The following is a 19,640-nucleotide window of genomic DNA, read 5'->3' as shown; positions in this document are numbered from 1 at the left end:
AAACTTCGCATGTCTGATTGTTGTACTGAGACCGTCCGATGCTGAATTGTTTAGATGTTTTTTCAGTGCAGTTATTCTTTATAACTCAAACTCACACATTTAGTGCGCGTAATCAAGGAGATTCATTTTTATTCCCAGCCTTAAAAAGGTTCATAAAGAGGCATTCCTGAGGCCACTAAAAAAAGGATGGATAAAGAAGAAGAAAAATATGACGGAAATCATGACGGTAAAAAATGAAAAAGACACTGGGCAATTGTCTTACCGTATTTACCCGTGTATAATACGCACTTTTTTCTACAAAAATAACCATCAAAATCGTGGTGCGTATCATACACGGATTCCATCGTTTGTCACGCACGCTCTAATTTGCATGCGTTAAAAACACAACAAAAAAAATAACACATTCAGTACCAAGAAAAATTCAGGAATTGTCCTTTGTTGACGGTTCAGAAAGGAATAGTGGGGGGTGTTAATAATTTCTCAACAACGTCGCCTTACACCCAGAGTTCCGCGTAAAGGTAATTTGCTTCACTTCAATAATTGGTTACACTGACCGCCAGATTTCTTTCCCAGTGCAGAGTGAGTTTTAGATATCTTCGCCGAGAATGACTGTACGAAATTCTTTCAGTGGTCACCATACTCTGTCCGTTTGTTTTACGCCCTTTTCTACGGTTAAGAAGCGATCCGGCGCTTGATTAAACTAACTAATTCTACAAAACTGATGTCAAAACCGAAGACACGTGGCCCAAAAGCTACATTACAAACCAAGATAAACAAGCATAGTCATTTTATATCGCTCATCTCGCTGTTGCAATAGGCCATTTTACAGTTGTATACTTAGTTGCCAAGCCTTTGATTCAGAGTGAGGCTAAAGATGACCTTGTTGTGATAGAGACCTGTATCTAGTTAGCATGATAACAAAGTGATTTACATTTGAAAGACAGCAAGGTTTGTATCATAACAAGGTCATCTCTAGCCTCACTCCCGTTCAAAGGCTTGGCAACCAAGCACACAACTGTAAAATGGACTTTTGGTGGAGATGCAATAGTCCTAAAGCCTGTATTACTAGCAACAAAGGTGGGGCATCCCTAAATAGAGTGGACAAAAAATCTTTGCAAAGAAACTATGTTAATTCCTAAATGTTGATCATTCAGTACCTCGAAAAATTTAGGAATTGTCCTTTGTTGACGGCTCAGAAAGAAATGGTGGGGGTGTTTGTCATTCCTCAATAATGTCATCTCACACCCAGAGTTCCGTGCAGGGATAATTTGTTTGACTTCAAATATTGGTCACAATGACCACCAGATTTCTTTCCCAGTGCAGAATGAGTTAGATACCTTCGCCGGGAATGACTATAGGAAATTCTTTCAGTGTCACCGTACTCTATATCTGTTTTCCTTCTTTTTCTACGGTTGAGAGGCGATCTCGCGTGATTAAACTCATTAATTCTCACAAAACTGCTGTCAAACTGAAGACACGTGACCCAAAAGCTACAATACAATCTTGGATAATTTTCAAACACGTTACAGACATTAGTGCCCGCTCGTGCGTCCTGCAATCTGATTGGTTCTGAGAGCGGGCAGTATTGATAATAATAATAATAATAATAATAATAATAATAATAGTGTCGTGACTGCGAGTTGCGTTACGCAAGTTTCTGTTTTCCGGTGATGACAGCTAGACGTCAAATTCGCCCGTTTTGAACTTTGAGTCCTTTGATATATGAGACGAGTAGTGGGAGTGTGAGAGAGTAGGAGAATTGTGACAGCTAGGCTGAGTGCTGGGCCATTAAAACTGTTAAAATCAAGAAATTGTGAGTTTCTTTGTCGACGAAAACCGATTCCCGACAAAAGTGGCGACCCCGCCAGGATCGACTGAAGATATTCAAAACTTTGATATCGATTTGTACCCGTAAAAAACACAGCACAGCGCACAGATAACGTGTAAACAACATGTCAGAGCTGGAACAAGCGCTGAAGAAGATCGACTCTAAATTCCGGCTATTGGAATTTACGCGAGATGACGTCCCCAGAATTCAAGAAAAGAAAGATTTGAAGGCGACAGAGCGATTGCAGAAGACTTTGGAGAAACAGATCGATAGCGTTCACGAACAGATGGTGGAAATACAAGCACTGAAAATAGAGAAAGGAGAAGAACCGGACCACGTGCGTAAATGGAGCTTGGGGATCGAAAAACAAGTCGCAGAATACGAAGAGATAACTCAGGATGTTAGGAAAACCGTCAAAAACCTACGTGAAGAAGCCTCACGGGAAGCGAAATGGGAGGAAGAGAAGGCCGAAGAGGAAAATCGCAAGCGGCGTTATGAAGAAGAGCTAAAATTAGAGGAGGCGAAAATGCAGATTAAGAGAGATTTTGAGAAGAAAATGGAAGAAGATCGGAACAAGTCCGTGAAGGAAAGCGGTGCAAAGCTGCCAAAATTAACTATAACTAAGTTCCAAGGTACCCATTTGGATTGGCTACGATTTTGGAGTCAGTTCGACACCGAAATAGATCAAGCTGCCATTACGCAAGTGGCAAAGTTCTCGTACCTGAAAGAGCTCCTTGTCCCGAAAGTTCGATCTGCCGTCGATGGCCTACCTTACAACACCGAGGGATACGAACGTGCTAAGGCTATCTTAACAGCGAAGTACGGAAAACCGAGTGAAGTCGCCAACGCCCACATCCAGCGTATTATTGCTTTGCCTACTGTACAGGGATCGCAGCCAGCAAAAGTACACGATTTTTATGAAAAACTGGCCACAAACGTTCAAGCACTCGACACGATGGGAAAAATAAAGGAAATCAACGGTTATGTTAGAGTCACTCTGGACAAATTACCTGGTATCAGGGCTGACCTTGTTCGCTTGGATGACAACTGGCATGAGTGGGCGTTCCCTCAGATGTTGGAGGCACTTCGTAAATGGTGTGACAGGAATCCTTTAAACTCTTCCGACCAACCAAACAAGTCGCGAGACAGATTCTTCAACTCAAGGCAAGAAGATTATCGACAGAGACCGTGCGTTTACTGCAATTCAACCAGCCACAAGTCTGTTAACTGTGACAAGATAGCGAGTGTCGGAGACAGGAAGAAGCATCTCAGTGAGAGAAGGTTGTGTTTTAATTGCACTGGCACAAGACACAGAGCTACAGATTGTCGTATTACTAGAGGCTGCCAGAAGTGTCATGGAAGACACCACACATCAATCTGTGACAAAGAGCCCCAACAGTTACTACTAGCTACATTTGAAGATGAAGTTGTTTACCCAGTGGTAGTCGTCAACGTGAATGGGATAACATGCCGAGCTTTATTGGACACAGGGGCCGGAAGCTCTTATGCTTCAGCTACATTGGTCAAGCACCTTGGGAAACAACCAGCCAGATCAGTGTTCAAGAAGATTGACATGATGCTGTGCTCAACCAACGAGAAAATTGAACAGTATGATGTCAGCATTTCAAGTATTCAAGGGAAATTTGAGATGACAACGATGGTGAGTAAGGTCGATAAGAGTGTCCTTCTATCAATTCCAAATCCCAGATACGCTGATAAGATCAAGACATTTTCACACCTCGCGGGTGTTACCATGGATGATGAAGATACCAAGCCCGAACTACCAATTCATCTAATACTGGGAGCAAGTGAGTACTCCAGAATAAAGACCCACACTAAGCCGAAGATTGGCAAGGCTGGTGAACCGATCGCTGAACTAACTACACTGGGGTGGACCATGATGTCGGCAGGCAAGGAAATGGGGCTAAACAGTGTCTACCTGACCAGAACGTCTTCAGTAGAGTATCAACAGCTGTGTAGTCTAGACGTGTTGGGCCTTCAAGACAGACCAGATGGAGATCAGCAGAGCGTGTATGAAGAATTTAAAGAACAGTTAAGGCGGAGCGACGAGGGATGGTATGAAACAGGTTTGCTGTGGAAACATGGTCACAAGCCGCTCCAAAGCAACGAGCATGGAAGTCTCCGAAGACTTGAAAACCTCACGAAGAAACTTCAAAGACAGCCCGATCTCCTCGCACAGTATGACCAGATAATTCAAGACCAACTGGAGACGGGGATCGTTGAGAGAGTGACGTCAGAACCTGTAGGAAGGGAGTTTTACATTCCACACAAGCCTGTCATTAGAGAGTCAGCTGAATCCACCAAACTGCGAATTGTGTTCGATGCATCAGCGAAAGCTAACGAGAAGAGTCCATCATTGAACGACTGCTTGGAAACAGGACCGGCTCTTCAGAACCTCCTGTGGGATGTTCTAGTGCGAAACCGCCTGAAACCAATAGCTCTGGCCGGCGACCTAAAGCAAGCATTTCTACAGGTGCGCATTCGGGTGGAAGATCGAGATGCCCTTCGGTTCCACTGGTTTAAGAACAAAGCGACATCTGAAGTAGAAGTTCTCAGGTTCACCCGTGCACTGTTTGGCCTTGTGCAGTCACCTTTCTTGCTAGGAGGGACATTGCAGCAACACTTGGAGAGCCAGAGAGAAAAGTACCCAAAAGAAGTAGAAGACATCCTGCAGAGCTTGTATGTTGACGATGTGATAACTGGTGGAGAAACCGTGGAGGAGGTGCGCGCACTCAAGGAAATTGCCGTGGCAGTATTCGGAGAAGCCCAGTTCGAGCTACACAAGTGGCATTCCAATGCACCAGAGTTGGAAGTGAACTCAGCACCAGATGAATGCAACCAAAGTTATGCCAAGGAACAACTCGGAGTTAAACCTGGAGAAACAAAGATGTTAGGCCTACCATGGAACAAAACCGAAGACACGATTGCTGTAACCTTCCCGGAGTCACCCCCTGAAGTAACCAAGAGAGAAATGTTGCGATTCCTTGCTTCAATTTACGATCCACTGGGTGTCACATCACCAGTATCTCTCGTCGGAAAGCTGCTTTACCGAGAGGTGTGCGACCTGAACCAATCATGGGACAAAGAAGTACCAAAGTATATCGAAAGAAAGTGGAAACAATTCGAGAAAAATCTACCTGACCAAGTTGCAGTTCCACGCCCGGTGACGGCTTTCCAGGAAGCGATTGATGCCATTGATTTGCACGCGTTCGGAGACACAAGCGGGACAGGGACAGCAGCTGCCGTGTATGCTGTGGTTCATCAAGCAAGTGGCTCAAATCAAAGACTATTAGCAGCTAAAGCGCGCCTCGCGAAGAAGGGGCTAACTATCCCAAGGCTAGAACTGGTCTCAGCGCACATGGCGGCAAACCTTGTAGCAAACGTGAAGAATGCCCTTCAAGGACAGCCCGTGAAGTCGGTTTATGGATGGCTTGATAGCACAGTGGCCCTCCATTGGATCAGGGGAGGAGGAGGAAGTACCTATAAACAGTTTGTGGCAAACAGGGCACAGAAGATCAGAGAGAAAGATTTCATAGAATGGAGACATGTTGGAACCAGCCAGAATCCAGCGGACATCGGCAGCAGAGGCTGTGATGGAGACAAGTTACCCAGGCTGTGGTTGGAAGGACCGGAATGGTTGTCAGATCTCGAGCGCTGGCCACCTCATCCACTCACAGAACCAACGGAGGAAACGGAAGCAGAAGCGAAGTTAACTAAGGAACTCTTCCGGACTGCTGTAGAAACAAAAAACGAGCTAGATAACATCTTAGAGAAGCACAACTACTGGACAACAATCCGAGTAACAGCATGGATCAGGCGCTTCCTGGATAACTGCAGGTTGAGCAAAGAAGCACGAACCCGAGGTCCTTTGACAACGGCTGAGACTGATAAGCAAGCACAGTGGTGGTTCAGGAGAGCACAAGAAAGCTACAGTGGAACAGAATATTTCAAGCAAGACCAGTTAAGACTCAACTTGCAGAAGAATGGTTTGGGGCTGTACGAGTGTCGTGGTAGAATACAAGGAAGCTATCCAATTTACCTTCCTCCAGATGCCCCGTTGTCAGAGAAGTTAACCCAGGACGCACACATCATGACGTTACACGGGGGAGTTGGTTTCACTATGGCTTTTATCAGGGGCGAGTTTTGGATACCCCGGCTGAGAAGTTTAACAGAAAGGGAAATTAAAAGTTGTTTTGGATGCAAAAAGTTCCAAGCCGCAGCATTTCAAAAACCACCTCCTGGAAACCTTCCAAATGACCGTACCTCTGGCTCAGTTCCATTCCAAGTAGTGGGCGTCGATTACGCCGGTCCAATTTCTTATAAAATCGGCAAGAAAAGAGGAGACGGGAAAGCCTATATTTTGCTGTTTGCATGTAGTCTCACGAGGGCCATCCACTTGGAGCTGTTGACTAACCAAACAGCTGAGGAATTCGTCAAAAGCTTCAAGCGCTTCATAGCAAGAAGGGGCAGGCCACAAAGAGTGTACTCCGACAACGGGAGAAGTTTCGTTGCGGTTTCAAAGTGGTTAAAAAGGATCATGAAGGACGAGAAGCTCCATGACTACCTAGCCCACCACCATATTGCATGGCAATTCAACTTAAGCAGGGCCCCTTGGTGGGGCGGCCAATTCGAGAGGATGATAGGACTTGTAAAGCAGGCCTTGTACAAGTCTATAGGGGGAGCCCACCTTACATGGGGTGAGCTGGAAGAGGTGATCCTGGACGTTGAAGTCACTCTCAACAACCGCCCCCTGACTTATGTAGAAGACGATATCCAACTACCCATGCTGACACCCAACAAAATGATGTTCGGTCAACCCAACCTGTTACCCGAAGATGATGTTGATTCGATGGAGGACGGGGATCTGAGGAAACGTGCAAGACATATTCGGCGCTGTAAGGACGTGCTATGGTCCCGATGGACAGGGGAGTATATCAAGAGCCTGCGAGAGAGGCACAATCTCAACCACAAGAAGGGAGGACCGGCTATCAAGGAAGGTGATGTCGTGTTAATCCAAAATGACGAGCGTAACAGAGGAAAGTGGAACCTCGGGATCGTGGTGAAGCTAATGAAAGGTAGAGACGGAGTCGTCAGAGCAGCAAGACTGAGAGCAGGCAAATCCTATCTGGAGCGGGCGATCCAACAGTTGTGCCCCATGGAGTTGTCCTGTGACAGGACCCAAAAACCTCAAGATCCAGTTCTTAACCCTACAGCTCGGGTGTTTACACCCAGGAGAGCGGCTGTAGCTGCTACAGAGCGCATAAGGGCTATTGCTGATCAAGAAGAACACTAAAGGAACGTTTATTCTCGTTTGTTTTATATTTGACACCTCCGGTATCAAATAGGGGGAGAGTGTCGTGACTGCGAGTTGCGTTACGCAAGTTTCTGTTTTCCGGTGATGACAGCTAGACGTCAAATTCGCCCGTTTTGAACTTTGAGTCCTTTGATATATGAGACGAGTAGTGGGAGTGTGAGAGAGTAGGAGAATTGTGACAGCTAGGCTGAGTGCTGGGCCATTAAAACTGTTAAAATCAAGAAATTGTGAGTTTCTTTGTCGACGAAAACCGATTCCCGACAATAGCTTATTAAACTCTCTTGCAGTAACTTGCTGAATTAATGAGTTATAATACAGTGAAAACTTAAAAAGATCGACTATGTACATTTCTGTATGCAGTACAACTTATATACACCACACCAGAACATGCATCACATTTGTTCAAAATACTTAAAAGTGAAAAAGTCTTCAGTGTACCTCTTTCTACTGGTAGTAACGTTTCTGTAAAGGTACAGCTGATCATGATTTGTGCCTGAGGGTGTAGGGACAGGTATCGTCTAAGCATGTTGGTAGAGGAGGATGAAGAGTGTGGTTCAAGTCTTTTATTTTGCCCTTTTTTTGATTATTTTCCCCCATCCGGCCCCCTCACAGCAGGCGGTATCCATTTCGCTTGAGTCACTTTGCAGAACATCTCAAGTTTCGTTGCAATTTTTCATAAGTATATCTCATTTTGCCCGCTGGGCAGAATTTTTGAGCAAAGACTTCGGTCAAACCTTTTGGGGATAAATAATAGTAATTCTTTCTTCTTTAGTCGCTCTCAAATCACTTTGGTTTTTCTGCAAAAACTGATTTCGAAAAATTTTATGGTACTAATAAATTTGTTTTTAAAAATATTGAAACGCGGCCTAAAAACAATTTGTTATTCAATAATCCTGCACAAAAAGTAACTCACAAAGTTAAAACGAGAGGTAGTTGGGGTTAACAGTTACGTTAATCAATGTGACTCTCATTCGTTAATATCTGAATTTTTCAACACGGTTTATTATTTGTGAAACGTTGAACGAAGTTTTGAGTTCTTCTAAAATATACTTTATCCGTAAATTTCACAACAGAAAACGCAGGAATCCGATGAATAAAAGTCGCATTAAATCTTCTTTTGTCTAAGTAAAAAGAGTCTCATTGACTTCAGCTTTTCGGTGGAAGAAAAACCGATTTACACACACCATTAGGCAGAAGGCTGCCTTAATAGGTCTAGATATATAACTTTTGCAAGGAAATGAAATGGTTAAGACAACAGATTTTTAACTCTGGAGGCAAATGACGATCAGTACTGAGGTAGTCAGAGTACAATTTTTTAAGGCTCTGAATTTTACGTTTAAGCTGAGTCTCCAGGTCCAAGTAGTACTCAATTTGTACATTCATGTGTATGACACCTCAGTTGTGGTTAACGAAAATTTTGCTCTGTTTTAATACGCCCAAAATTGAATTTAACGGAGATAAATCTCTTAGAGATTTTTGGTGCAGCCACACAAATTTTGTCAGCCCAGTGCACCCGGGCCAGTACATTACAAATGCACATGAGAGCCACTGATTGGGCTGTGAAAGAATATCTATTCCTTTCCTTGAAATATTCTATATCAGTTAATCCCTAATGCCCAATCCTCATCTACAGCAAACACAGGGATCGCAGTCCTTTTACTTTCAATGTTTTGAACTCTGTGGCCAAAACGTAATAATTTTATACCTCAGTGGTAACCAAGGTCTTCTTAGCTCGGAACACGATTCTGCCTCAAGTTCTCTTGCATTTTCCCGCCATGGGTGTAACTTGTCTTTACAAAGGTTCTATCGATTGCGATGCCGGTGTTCCTTTTTTATAAACCTACGATTCTGTTTTAAAAGGATTTTTTCAGACATGGACATCGGTCGATCGTAGTCAACCGTGTGGTCAGTTAGCCCAAAATACAATGTTGCTTGTTGATTATTCTAGGTACATCTACAAGGCAGGCCGGTTCAGTTGGGTGACAATCAAAGCGCGCAAAGACACTGTAAGTGTTACTGATAAATTTTCGCGCGGACGACTGAATAAGGAAGTAATCTAACCGGCGCAGTTTTAAGCTGCTACTAAAGGAAAATCTCTGCGTTAAACCCTTACCCCCCCTGACATCAGCATGTATATTCTCCATACTGCTCTCCTAAATTACTGACAAGAAAAATTTTTTGTCAAAGGGTCAAACCACGACCTGGCACGTGATTTTACGCGCGTAAACAGATTAGACATGCGCCGAGTCTATCGCTGCCATATATAAAGTAAATCTTTTTTCTAAGGTTTTAAATTGGTATTGGTTGACCCACTCATGCATAAACTCCAGTAACTTCTACTCGGTTCCTTTTTAATTACAAAAGCTTCTTCGGCTACTTTGAAAACACAGTTTCAGTCACAGATTTGCAGTTCAGTACAATGTCAACTATTGAGATCGTGAGCCTCGCCAGTCTCTTTATTTTGTTCTTAATCATGTGTTTCGTCGTCAAGAACAACTTAATCTTCATACTGATAGGGCGGCAAAGGGCTGTCGCGGAGCGGGATGGTGCCATGATGGATGTACAAAACAGAGCGACCCAGACAGCAGATACGCCTCTACAGCCTAGAGTGGGTGAGATGGCTACCATAGGGATGCACGTTATACCGCATCAGGGAAGAGTTTTGGAGTCAGCTGGAGGAAGCGAAATTAGGACGGCGATTGGTATACAGCATATGCCTGTGCAGCCAAGTACATGTGTCCATCGAAGAATTACAAATCGCCCACTTCCTCGAGAAAACGATGAATAGCTCAGTTAAAAAAAGGTAAGAGAATAAATCAATCCATTTAGCACTAGTATACTTCCATTACGTTTGCTGCGCTTTCAAGATACTCCTACAGCCAATCTTTAGTTTAGCTTAGTGTTGGAAAATAACTTATTCTACCTCTAGATAACATGTTTAGACTGTATTAGAATTACTGCTGACGCCAGCAGAAAAAAACTCCAAACAATAAAGACAGAGCAACTCATCTGGGATGATGCAATCATGTAATGGCCTATTTTCATCTTTGCAGGTCTTTTTAGACTTTTCGAACCAGCTGGAATATTTGATATCATGTATCCATTACTTTTTAAAAATTCATCATATCAGAAAGGAGATGTACTATGAAGCTCAGTATGGTAGTATGGAGATATAGATGTGCGATATAGATGTAATTATTCATGATAATGATTAGATTTCTATACTGTACCATTAAATTTAATTTCACAGAAATTCCAGTCTTATTTGATGTTTCAAAAATAGTTGTTGAAAGGGTTTAGCTGTGGGAAGAAGACACATAGATCTTGCGGAGCACAGAAACGTGACCGCCATGAATACCTTCCACATTCCTGAAAAGTATTTTCCTGCTTAATAACAATGGACAAGTGATATTGGTAATCCTTCGTTTCAAAGTATCTTCTCGACCAAAAACAGAGTATACTTGGTGAGCTCCTCCAAAAAAGGGTGGCAGGAATGAGAAAACTTTCAGCCATTTAAAATTCGTCATAAAATCCGTTCCTCAATCTTACCATCTCATTTTACTTTCCAGCCCGGTAGTTTTTTATCTTCCTTTGCCGGTGAACTATGTAAATGTTGGCTGCTCACTTATGGTATCTTTACTAATGAAATGGTAAGCTTGAGGAGCTTACCATTTCATTCTACTTTCCAGCCTGGTACTTCTTCAGCTTCCTTTGCCGGTGAACTATTGAAATGTTGACTGTTTACTCATCAGGGGATCGAAGCACGTCAATATTAGCCTACAAAACTCAAGCGCATTATGGTTTGACTGGCTGATTAAATATGTATGATTTTACAAAATGCAATTTAGAAGGGTTCGGTTTAATCAATAGTCCTAAAGCCTGTATTACTATTAACAAAGGTGGGCATTACCTAAATAGAGTGAAAAACAAATCATTGCAGAGAAACTTTGTTCATTCCTTAATATTGATTATTCAGTACCTCGAAAAATGTAGGAATTGTTTTTTGTTGACGGTTCTGAAAGGAATAGTGGGGGTGTTAATCATTCCTCAACAACGTCACCTTGTAGAGATAATTTTCTTGACTTCAATAATTGGTCACACTGACCACTAGATTTCTTTCCCAGTGCTGAGTGAGTTAGATATCTTCACCGAGAATGATTGTAGGAAATTCTTTCAGTGGTCACCAGACTCTGTCTTTGTTTTACGCCCTTTTCTACGGTTAAGAAGCGATCCGGCGCTTGATTAAACTGATTAATTCTACAAAACTGCTGTCAAAACTGAAGACACGTGGCCCAAGAGCTACATTACAGGCTAGGATAAACAAGCATAATCATTTTATATCGCTCATATTGCTGTTGCAATTGGTGGAAATGCTTAATCAATATATTCTTATAACTGATCTTTTAGCGATTTACTTCTGATCTGCTTTGTATTGTCAGACATTTTAGGGCTTCTAATGTTAATAGATTAGGCAGCTTTCTTTTGAAATACACATTAACACGAGGCTTGGATTGCGCTGTGATCACCTTCAGAAAATTCTGAGATTTTCCTTCAGTAGGAGTCGCGTTAAACCCCTCCGGTATCCAATGCTATACTTGACAACAGTTTGATTTAGATACCTTAGATGACATTCTTCGTCAGTCGTCTGCTTCAAAGTTTAGTTTGGCACCCGCAATGATCTCTTTCCTTTTCCATGCGGCCTTCGGCTGTCTTACTCGCACTTTATGCGTTAACCAAAGTCGAGCGCCCGCCTCGCAGCTCGATTACCAGCCGTTGTTCGGGAAACGGAGCCCGCGCTCCTCCCCATAGAGACTCTTCTCGGGCAGGAACGAGAAAGACCGGACGCTAGAGAGCAGCGGAATTCGAGCCTTCGGGAGTAGTTGCAGAGAAAAAATCACATTCCAGGTTGAAATTAGCTGAGTTGACCGTGCTGTGAGTCCAAGTCGAGCTAGATCTTTTAAAATCTGAATCTAAGTTGAAAAAAAGGTATACTGGCATCAAACTCGCAAGACTTCCGAAAAGAGATCATAATTATGGACGAAATGCAGGAGACTTGAGGAACAATCGTGCATGTCTTGAACTAATAAGAATTGATTACGTTTGAAATAAAGCTTGAAATGAAATTATGGACACCGATAGGCCTCTCACCGCGCTGGTCTTTTACACTTCAGCTACAGCTGGTTTTTTACATTTCAGAGCGCACACAAACTATTACCAGCTATGCAAGCTATCACCAGATAAATTTGCTGGACATCCGAACTTTTTGGCTTTTGTTATGAAAGACTGGAAAAGTGCGATGTGGCATTTTGAAAGATTCTACTTTTTCTTTCGCCATAAAATTTTATATAATTCCTGCGTTCTTGTGCGTGATGAACTGACATTGACCTAAGAAAGCAAATGACGCTACTGTATGGAACGATATTTTTTTCACGGCTATTTTAGTTAGTACTGAGCACGTTGAAGGTCACAATAAACTTGTCTATTGAAAGATGTCTCTTCTATATTTCTGCCACAGTTTATTTATTTAACGCCGCGTTAAGGTTCAGACTTGCGTTTGCATTCCAATTTTAATCTCTTGAATACAAAAACCAATAATAGTTTTCTATTTCGTAACCTCTGAACCCCACTTCCAACAAACTTTCGGTTTTAAAAAGAAAAGAGATTCCAATATACAACTGATTCAAAAGTTTTGAGACACGTTGTTATCCATATCGGCAAATCCGGCTGGATCATTTGATATCATTTATCCATTGCTTTTTAAAAATTCATTATGTCAGAGAGAAGTAGTATGGAGACAATAGAAAATGATAGAGTTGAGTATGTGTGGGCTGTTCGCATTGTTATTCGCTTCTATAGGAAAATTCATTACTTGACGAGGGAATTCCGCATTAAATTGCACGCGAAAACCGATATCGCACGGATCGCGAAGCGATGTGTGCTACATTAGTATAAGTACTTTTACTATGTTCTCAGTACGCAATGGCATGCTTTATAAAGGGTTAATTAACGTGCGTCTCAAAACTTTTGAAGACAGCTATCTATTCTGTTTTTCTTTTGAAACCGTAACTTCGTTTGAGGTGGGTTTCGAAGGTTATAAAACGTAAAAGTACTCTTAATTGATTGTATTGCGAGTAAAAGTGGTGAATGGCTAACTTTAATGTGCCCACCACTTCTGTGCATGTAGTTAATATAAGAGTCTTGCAGTGAAGAGGTATTAAAGAAATAAACCCCAGCAGAAATAAACGGCATTTTGCGATTAATAAGTTTATTTCGACGTTGCACGTGCTCATTAATACAATTTAAATTCACTGTTGAAAATACATTGTCATTAAAACAACCATAAGCCAAGTTAAGCAATGAACCGCACTGTCTATAAGCTTATGGGTGTAATAACCCAACGCAGGATGTTGGAAGGAGAAAACGAGAAACGTTTGTAAAGCCGGTAAACGGTCCATTGCAATTGCCTCTACAAAACAAACCCTAATTTTCTATTGGTTACCTGTGTAATAAACGATTTAGCGATAGCTCGGATATTTATAAAATGCAGTATACTGGAATGGATAATTTCGTACGAGCTACTTACTTGGTCGTTTTACTTGACCTTTGACAATGGGCTCCTACAGCAAAACTAATTCTAAATAGCCACAGGTGCCCACATATTTCCTAAGAGTTTATGTTATAATATAGGATCGTTATCGATAACTAGAGGATCTGCTCATGCGCTAAAGCTAGAACTATGGAAAACTTTTCTATTTTTCTATCAAATCAGTGCACTCAATCGAAATAATGTATTGTTTTATACTCAGGATAGTGACGTCACGCATATATTAAGGATTCAGTTCTGGTCAGAGAAAAAGTGAAATTTTACTGAGAAAATGCCACAACGTACTTTTCCAGTCGTTCATACTGAAAGCTAAAAAACCTTCTGATTGTTGTTTTGAGGCCGTCGGCTACTGAATTGTTCCGAAGTTTTTTCAGTTATTCTTAACTGTCATAGCTTTACCATGTGAAATATGCGAGGAACTGTAATGTGTCCGTCGGACAAGCTAATAGATCATCAACTTCGATGCCGAAAGGACAGAGAAAACACGAAACGAAGCAAGTCGAAAGATGTTTCATCTGAAGCGATCTGCTTCTTTGCAGTTCTCGAGACTGCATCAAATTCTCAGTTTAGCAACGGTGGAAAAGATGACCCCTTCACTTTTGCGAACTTTATAATGGAAGGAGCCCCTTATGATCTTCTGACATGTTTGAGTATATATAAATACATTTTTTTTTTCTTTCCGTGTTTTTTAAAGGGGTTAGTCAATATGTATCTCGAAAACTTTGAATACAGCTATTTATTTTTCTTTTAAACCGAAACTTCGTTGAAGTTGGGGCTCGGAGGTTATGAAATATAAAAGTACTATTGGTTGATTTTATTGAATGGAAGCGGTACGTGAATGTCTAACTTTAACGAGTTCACGGTTTTTGTTACTATAAGAGGTGTTAAAGTTGTAAACCCCAGCAGAAACAAAGGACATTTTTTGAGTGATAAGTCTATTTTGACCTTTACGTGTCCCATTAATACAATTTAAATTTACCGTTGAAGATACATTGTCATTAGAACAACCACACGGCGACTTATGCAATGAACCACACTGTCTGTCGACGTAATTACCTACGTGGGATATTGATGTTGGGAGAAAACGAGAAAAGTTTGGTCTATTGCCTCTACAAAGTAAACTTCAATTTTCTATGGGTTACTGGTGCAATAAACGACACGTCCATAGCTCAGTTGTTTTATAAAATGTAGTATACTAGAATGGATAATTTCCAACTGAGCTACTAACTTGGCCGTCTGAAGGTTAACGGTTGACCCCATAAAAATCCTTGACAATGAGGTCCTAAAGAAAAAATGCATCAAAGCTAATCTAATTGTATATTAACGCAGGTGCTCACGTTTCCTAGAAGTTTTTGAGATATAATTGAGAGGACGAAAAAATTGGACATTCCGAAGGATCGTTATTGGTAACTAGAGACTTGCTGACTAAAGCTAAAACTATTGAAGACTTGCTGCCACAACGTATTGAAAGCTAAAAAACTTCGCATGTCTGATTGTTGTATCGAGGCCGTCGGATGCTGAATTGTTTAAATGCTTTTTCCAGATATTCTTTACAGCTCAAACTCAGCTCAGTAAGAAAAGGTGATAAAAAGGCAGTCCTATGGCCACTACAAAAAGTGTAGATAAAGACGAAGAAAATAAATATGATGAAAAGTACGACGGCACTATATGATTGTCTTACATTGTCACGGAAAACGCTCATCGTGTTCTTGTGGATGTCGTTTTCTTCGTGTTACACCGCCGGGAGTTGTATTTCCGTGCTGTTCTGGTCTTTCCATATCTCTACGACGAGCAGTGGGTTCCCTGGCTATTCCTGAGACACTCTGACCATGATTCATCCTGGTGGGTTCCATAACAGCTCTTTGATTCCCTGGTGCCTGCATGTTTCTTACCATGTGGTAGAATTTGATTATATAGCACGTTGCTACAACCATCAAGATAAAGCAAACAGCATTAAGCGACTCGGTATCCATGACGGTTCAGTTCCTGAAACAAAATTGATGCGCGTCTCTAAATAAGAGAAATTATCAACTTTTAGGAATTAATCAAAGGATTTTTGCAATAATTTGTCGCTTACTCTATTTAAGTGATGCCCACTTTCGTTAAGTCCCTTATAATGTTGACGTGCCAGATACTTCTAGTGTAATTGTGTAATGATCTCACACGGATATTTTTCCCCCCGGGCCTTCATGCAAGTCTTTCTGCACCAAAAAATCTCGACAAAAGGTTTGTCTCCTCCAAATTATCAAGTGGGGCGCGTAGGGGCAAAATATTTATTACAAATAGTGTAGTATTGGACCTGGAGATTCAGCATAAACCTGAATCTGCAGAAGCGTAAATATTTGTAATACATTCTGACTAGCTGAGTGCTGATCGTTATCAGCCTCCCATGGTACAAGTCTTTTATCTTCACCGTTTGATCAGCGCGTAAAGTTTTATACTTAGGCGGCCTTCTACCTGAGGGATCATGACTATGTAAAACGACAAAGACCTCACACGAGTAAACCAGACATATGAGTGTACATACGGATACATACGATCATGACTAAAACCACCACAATAAATATGCGTTATTAACCAAGCTTGTTCGGTCAAGATGGCTGGATATTAGCCTCTTTCAAATTGCTCAATATCCAGCCATCTTGACCTCACGCTCGGTTAATAATGCATATGTACAATTTGTTTTTCTTAGCGTCTTTCGAAGGATTTGACGATATGGAAAACAATATGTCGAAAACTTCTGAATAATGCTTTTTATTCTCTATTCTTTTTAAAACCGAAACTTTGTTGGAAGTGGGACTCGGAGGTTATAAAACATAAAACTACCACTGGTTTTTGTATTCGTGAGATTAAAATTTAAATGAAAAGCGGAAGTCCAAACTTACCATGCCCCAACATTTTTCGTGCCAGTAGTTACTTAAGCGGCGTTATAAGAAAAACCTCCTGACAGAAATACTGAATAAACATCTTTCAACAGATAAATTTATTGTGACCTTCAACGTGCCTGTTACCACAAATTGACATAACTGCTAAAAAGAGTATTATCATCAAACAACTTTACGACTACAATGTAATTTACCAGATTAGATTATACTACATTCGACCGAGCGAAATGTATTACGAGTAATTCTGACTGACCACTGACAATTTACATATTTCACATGTATCGTCGAAAACTCTCTATGATACTAGTAAAATAAAATGACACCCTCCTTCTCTGAAAACGAGGAGTCGTTATCGGTAGCTGAAAGTCTGACTGACTAAGCTCTACTGATTAATTTTTTCTAGGTATCTCCAAATTCTACCCTACCCTTATGCATATGTAGGGAGCAGGGCTTAGGCCCTAATGATAATGTTGGCATGGTGGATAAGTATACAGTTATCATTTTAACACAATTTCCTTAGACATTTGTTTACAGCTGTAGTGTTATAAGCATCGTTCCTGTGTATTTTCGTTGTCCACGGTTTTCTGAGTTCTTGGCAGTTGTTTAAAGCTAAGCTGCGGATGAGTGATTTTGATAGCGTGAGTTGATCGTTCAATTGTTTTGAAAGTTTTTAATTGCTTTTGCAATCAACATTTGGGAAACATTTGGGTCTCGTGTAAGAATAATGCTCAATCTGCTATCGGCTTCTTGTGGTCATCTGTTGTTTTAAAAAGGAAGGTCACAAAAGAAGCCAGAAAAAATACCGGGCCTGAAAGCGACATAAAATTGCATAACTGCATGGTGAATGGATTGTAAAGGTATTTGAAGTAACTGAAAGGCTTCTTATTCGTGACACTAATTTTTTTAGGACGTCATGTTTCGGTTGATAACATGCAAACACTCTGGTCTGATCTATCAATTAGGGAAATACTTCCCGAAAGCGGAAAATACGAAACAAGAATAATTAATGTTGGAGCCGAGGTTAATCACATTTTTCCTAGTACTATTTTGCTTATCCTTTATCCCCAAAATTATTAAATTATTTATTCCTCTCCCTAAAATTGTATGCCCCAACTGGAGGCTTAATAAACTTATAATTTAAGCTTGGAATTTTTGTTTTTTTAAACAAGGCAGTCTGCGTATAGGCTGTTCAGTTATTGACTTAGACATGGAGTTTCAGTATATAAGAAACCGCGATCGATTTTACATGATGAAGATATTAAATATAAAAGTACTCACCTATAACGTTTTTCTGGTGGGTTTGGCAATACATCTGCAAATTTGAAAAAAAAAAAAGGACACTTAAAATCTTGAAAGTCTTAGAGTAAGCGGGATTAAAGGTGAAACTGTACGTTTGTACATGCTATGTGAAATGGCTTACTCACAGTGACAGGCATAACACAGAGAGAACCAAAGCACGAAGTAGTTTCCTCGCCATTTAGATGTTGAGTTTGTATGAAATGTCACTTTCATGCGGCTACAAGTTCTTTTGTAAGTCAAGGCATCCAGGAGCTGTTGACCTTACAGATACAAGATATGATTAAGTTGTCTCGTTTGCCGATCCGGCTCTTTATAGGTCTTTAGACAATCCCCGACCGGACACGCGAGCCAGTTAAACTCATTGACAGACGTCGTCAAGTAGCAAGTCGGTATTCCGAACATTTCGCACCGACCGTTTCCCTAGCTACAAAAAGCTACCCCGCCCTGAAGTTGTCACCAGATTTTTAAACGACCCTGTTTGTTATTGCGAAGCTGTTGAGGTAAAAGAAATAAGTTTAATTTCATATGTTTTAGCAGGAAACAACGTCGTCGCTTATCAAACAAATTTTAACAGACATGTTTTGCTTGATTTAGTTTACATCCGCTCCAAATTACGAGAGAGATACGAAAATATCCTTTGAAGTCAAAGCCTTTGAAGTTTCCTGTCTAGAGGAGAATCATCTTTAATTGCTGTCGGTACATGGAAGTTTTGGGTTTGTATTTGCTCATGCAAGCTATTCTCCCAAGTATTATTGGAATTTACTCGGATATTTGAATGGAAAATGTATGCAAACCTTCACACAAACGGTCATGTTCTCGTTTTCAATTTATTTTATCTACATTTGACCGAAGATACGTCGCTCTTCATATTTGCCTCATTTTCAAATCTGCTTCAACAAGTTTAAGATGCTATTTAAAAATGTATAGGCATTTCAGATGCAAATAAGACCAATTTACTGAGGAGGTAAGCGTAAAATAATCTAATAATATATAGGAAGAAAACAAAAATACATTGTATTGACCTTCTGGATATTTGTGATGGTAAAGGACAAATATACTGACGTCAGTAGTCAGTTTGACAATACGGTCTGGTTTAAAACGTTTTATAATAATAACTTTATTGTAGTCTGTCTGTCCCATCCAGCTTAGACAATCAACACAGCTAACGGGCAATATTCCATCTTCCACTGAAATGATCAGAGCGACTATGAAACGAGTGGCATACGGGTACATACAGCTACATTTGATGACTAAAACCACCACAAACAAGAGGATTTGTGGATAAGGAAAACGATGTGTCTCTAAACTTTTGAACACGGCTGTATTTCCTCAATTCCTTTTAAAACCGGAACTTTGTTGGAAGTTGGGATCGAACGGAAGGTTATAAAATATGACTATTATTGATTTTTGTATTCTTGAGATAAACATTTGAATGGAAAGCCCAAGTCTAACCTTAACGCGCTCCAGCATTTTCGTACCAGTGGTTACTTAAGCGGCGTTAAAGAAATAAACCCCGGCAGAAATACTAAAAATACATCTTTCGATTGATGAGATTATTGTGACCTTCAATGTGCCTATTACAAATTAAGATAACTGTTAAACAAATATATTGTCATCAAACAACTTACGTAACATCACATTAACATGCATGCATGATTAATTGTTTTGGTGTAGTTGGCGTGTGACCAC

The 19,640-nt window shown here is 40.8% G+C and overlaps 1 protein-coding gene across 1 annotated transcript; it reads left to right on the top strand.

Annotated features, from left to right (window-relative positions):
* The first annotated feature begins 1,628 nt into the window (after positions 1-1,628).
* On the top strand, positions 1,629-7,388 carry LOC111336709 (uncharacterized). The gene has a single exon (XM_088724769.1). It carries the CDS (start codon positions 1,953-1,955, stop codon positions 7,140-7,142), a length of 5,190 nt encoding a protein of 1,729 aa, XP_088580895.1. The 5' UTR covers positions 1,629-1,952; the 3' UTR covers positions 7,143-7,388.
* Positions 7,389-19,640: the final 12,252 nt, after the last annotated feature.

The sequence above is a fragment of the Stylophora pistillata genome, chromosome 6 (assembly GCF_964205215.1).
Source record: "Stylophora pistillata chromosome 6, jaStyPist1.2, whole genome shotgun sequence".
Lineage (NCBI taxonomy): Eukaryota > Metazoa > Cnidaria > Anthozoa > Scleractinia > Pocilloporidae > Stylophora > Stylophora pistillata.
The sequence above is the reverse complement of the archived record's forward strand: the minus strand, read 5'-3'. Positions and strand labels throughout refer to the sequence as shown.

Coding starts and splice junctions, on each gene's coding strand:
- LOC111336709 (XM_088724769.1), top strand. CDS start 1,953: ATGTCAGAGCTGGAACAAGCGCTGAAGAAGATCGACTCTAAATTCCGG.